Here is a 2,265-nt window from a genome sequence, read left to right as displayed (position 1 = left end):
AGATAAGAAGGTTCCTCCCTTCCCAGACCTGAGAAAAGGGGAAACGTGGATAACGGATTGGGCCACTTGGATAAATGCGCAATTTGTCCTGAACGTCCCTGAGACTAATAGTCACGGAGCACCAATGGTTGAAAGTAAGAGGCACACATGGTAGTGTGCAGAGAAAGAAGTAATCTTGGCACGATACAGTGTTCATTTGTAATGACAGGGATTGGATCACGTGACTATACTTGGCTGTTCAAAACTCCACAGCTTCATGGAAAGTCTCAAGTAAAAACATGCAACTAGAGTCGGGGATTATGGGAGCCAAAAACAGTGGCATCAAATCCTCCATAAAGGTGTTAAAGGAAGTGTGAACTTAATTGCTATCCAAATAATTAGTATGTTTTGTGTGCGTTTTACACTGACGTGAAATGTTGAAACTCCTCTGTAAGAACCTGCAAGGGATGTGAGGGAGAGTCAGAGGAGGAGGAGGTGACAGTGCCATTTGCCTGGAGGGCGCCCATAAACCTGGAGAGGGAGAGAGAGTGCACCATTCCTCAAAGGTGACTGTACCATGTGACTTCAAGAGCTTTAAAAAGCAGGCCAACCTGTCTTGTCGAGGCACAAGTAATCAAGAGGCAACGGAGGAGTCAGAGGAGGAGAATACCTGGGCTGTCGGCGCAGCAGCAAATACCGACAGCCCCACAAAACAAACCGGGGAACACCCGGGGAGCGTGTTGAGTAGTCTGCAAACGCAGCCTCTTCGCTACAAAAACAATACAAGCAGGAAGACTTTACCCGCACTCATCCAGTGTCTGGGTTTTTGACACAATGAGCTGCAGTAGCGTTGCAGGATCGGAGTTCTCTGAGGAAGAGCTTGAGCTTGGCGTGCTGTGCCAAGGGGAGGACGAGGGAAGTCCCAAGGCGTCTTTCGAAGACAGCGAGAGCTCAACGTGCAGCCCAAGCGACCCCGAAGACGGCCAGACCAAGAAGCGCAATCGTCCCGTCCGCTCAAAGGCGCGAAGAATGGCCGCCAACGTCCGCGAGCGGAAGCGCATCATGGACTACAACCAGGCCTTCAATGCCCTGCGAGTCACTCTGAACCATGACCTCACTGGCAAACGGCTCTCCAAGATCGCCACGCTGCAGAGGGCCATCAACCGCATCTCCGCTCTCTCGGTATTCCTGAGCTCCAACCCCACGAGCAAACCCTGCACCCACCGGGAGTGCAACAGGTCGTCAGCGGGGCCGGCTGCGATGGGAGCATCTCGACTAGAGCCGACCAGAGCGACGGTGCCTCGCCTGGAGCACATGAGCTATGGCCCCTGGCACACGTCCATCTCTCACCAGATGCAGCCACAACAAGGGCCTCATGAGCACCGACTGCCCACGGAGCCGCATGTCTACATGGATAACACCGCGTCATCGTGTCCCCCGTCTCCACACTACCCTTGTTATCCCACCGAGGGACAGCTTTACGCCTCGTATGGACATTGTGGCAGCCCCCACGACCATCCGCCCAGCCCTCTGCGGTACCCCCAGGTGGGTGAGGGGTTGGGCTACCAGCAGGGCGTGTGGGCCTCCTGCACTCAGAAATACATGGACGCTTTTGTGGAGCCTCCTCCAGCTCTGGGGCTTCCCTGGCAGGTGAGCTACCCGGAGCACAGCCTCTCTCTGGGCTCTGACATACTGTGACCGGAGACGCCCACCACTGTGAGCCCTGAACTGCTGATCACTCCAGTGGACTACTGAATGACCTCAGGGAGAGAAAGGTTGTTGTGTTCCTGCTGTTGCAATCAACTCAGTATTACAGTCTCTTATTTTAGAGCAGAGTCATTGTGATGTAATTAACAGATATAAATAAAAGTGCAATGGCAATCCAGACTACAGAATGTTGTATATATTGCAAAGTGTGTTTTGACCTGGCATTTCAAAAATGTTAACTATAAACAATGTGTCACTGTCTGCTGTAGATAATTCACCTACGGAATTGTGTTCTGATTGTCTCATTGTCATTGTTTGGTCTTAAGCAGAAGCTGAAATATTGTAAATGATGTGACATTACTTAGTGCATGATATTAAAAGGAAACATAAGAGTAAGACCACAAAATGCCATTAGTGGACTGATCAACACACATGGCACGGCTTACATATGTGCTACACTGTTATGTAACTTGTTCTTACAATGTGTTTTCTATCAAGCAGGGCATCTTAAGAAAATGTGACTAAGATTTGAATCTAAAGTTCATCATTTGCTAATGTATTTAATATACTCTTGCATAC

At 50.1% G+C, this 2,265-nt stretch overlaps 1 protein-coding gene across 1 annotated transcript; it reads left to right on the top strand.

Annotated features, from left to right (window-relative positions):
• Nucleotides 1–813: 813 nt before the first annotated feature.
• On the top strand, nucleotides 814–1,677 carry bhlha9 (basic helix-loop-helix family, member a9; the record flags this gene model as incomplete). Its single annotated transcript, XM_079172049.1, has 1 exon — nucleotides 814–1,677. The coding sequence occupies one exon, from the start codon at nucleotides 814–816 to the stop codon at nucleotides 1,675–1,677; it is 864 nt and encodes a 287-aa protein (XP_079028175.1).
• Between the last annotated feature and the right edge of the window lie 588 nt (nucleotides 1,678–2,265).

Source organism: Pholis gunnellus (assembly GCF_910591455.1).
Source record: "Pholis gunnellus genome assembly, chromosome: 13".
Taxonomy (NCBI): domain Eukaryota; kingdom Metazoa; phylum Chordata; class Actinopteri; order Perciformes; family Pholidae; genus Pholis; species Pholis gunnellus.
The sequence above is the reverse complement of the archived record's forward strand: the minus strand, read 5'-3'. Positions and strand labels throughout refer to the sequence as shown.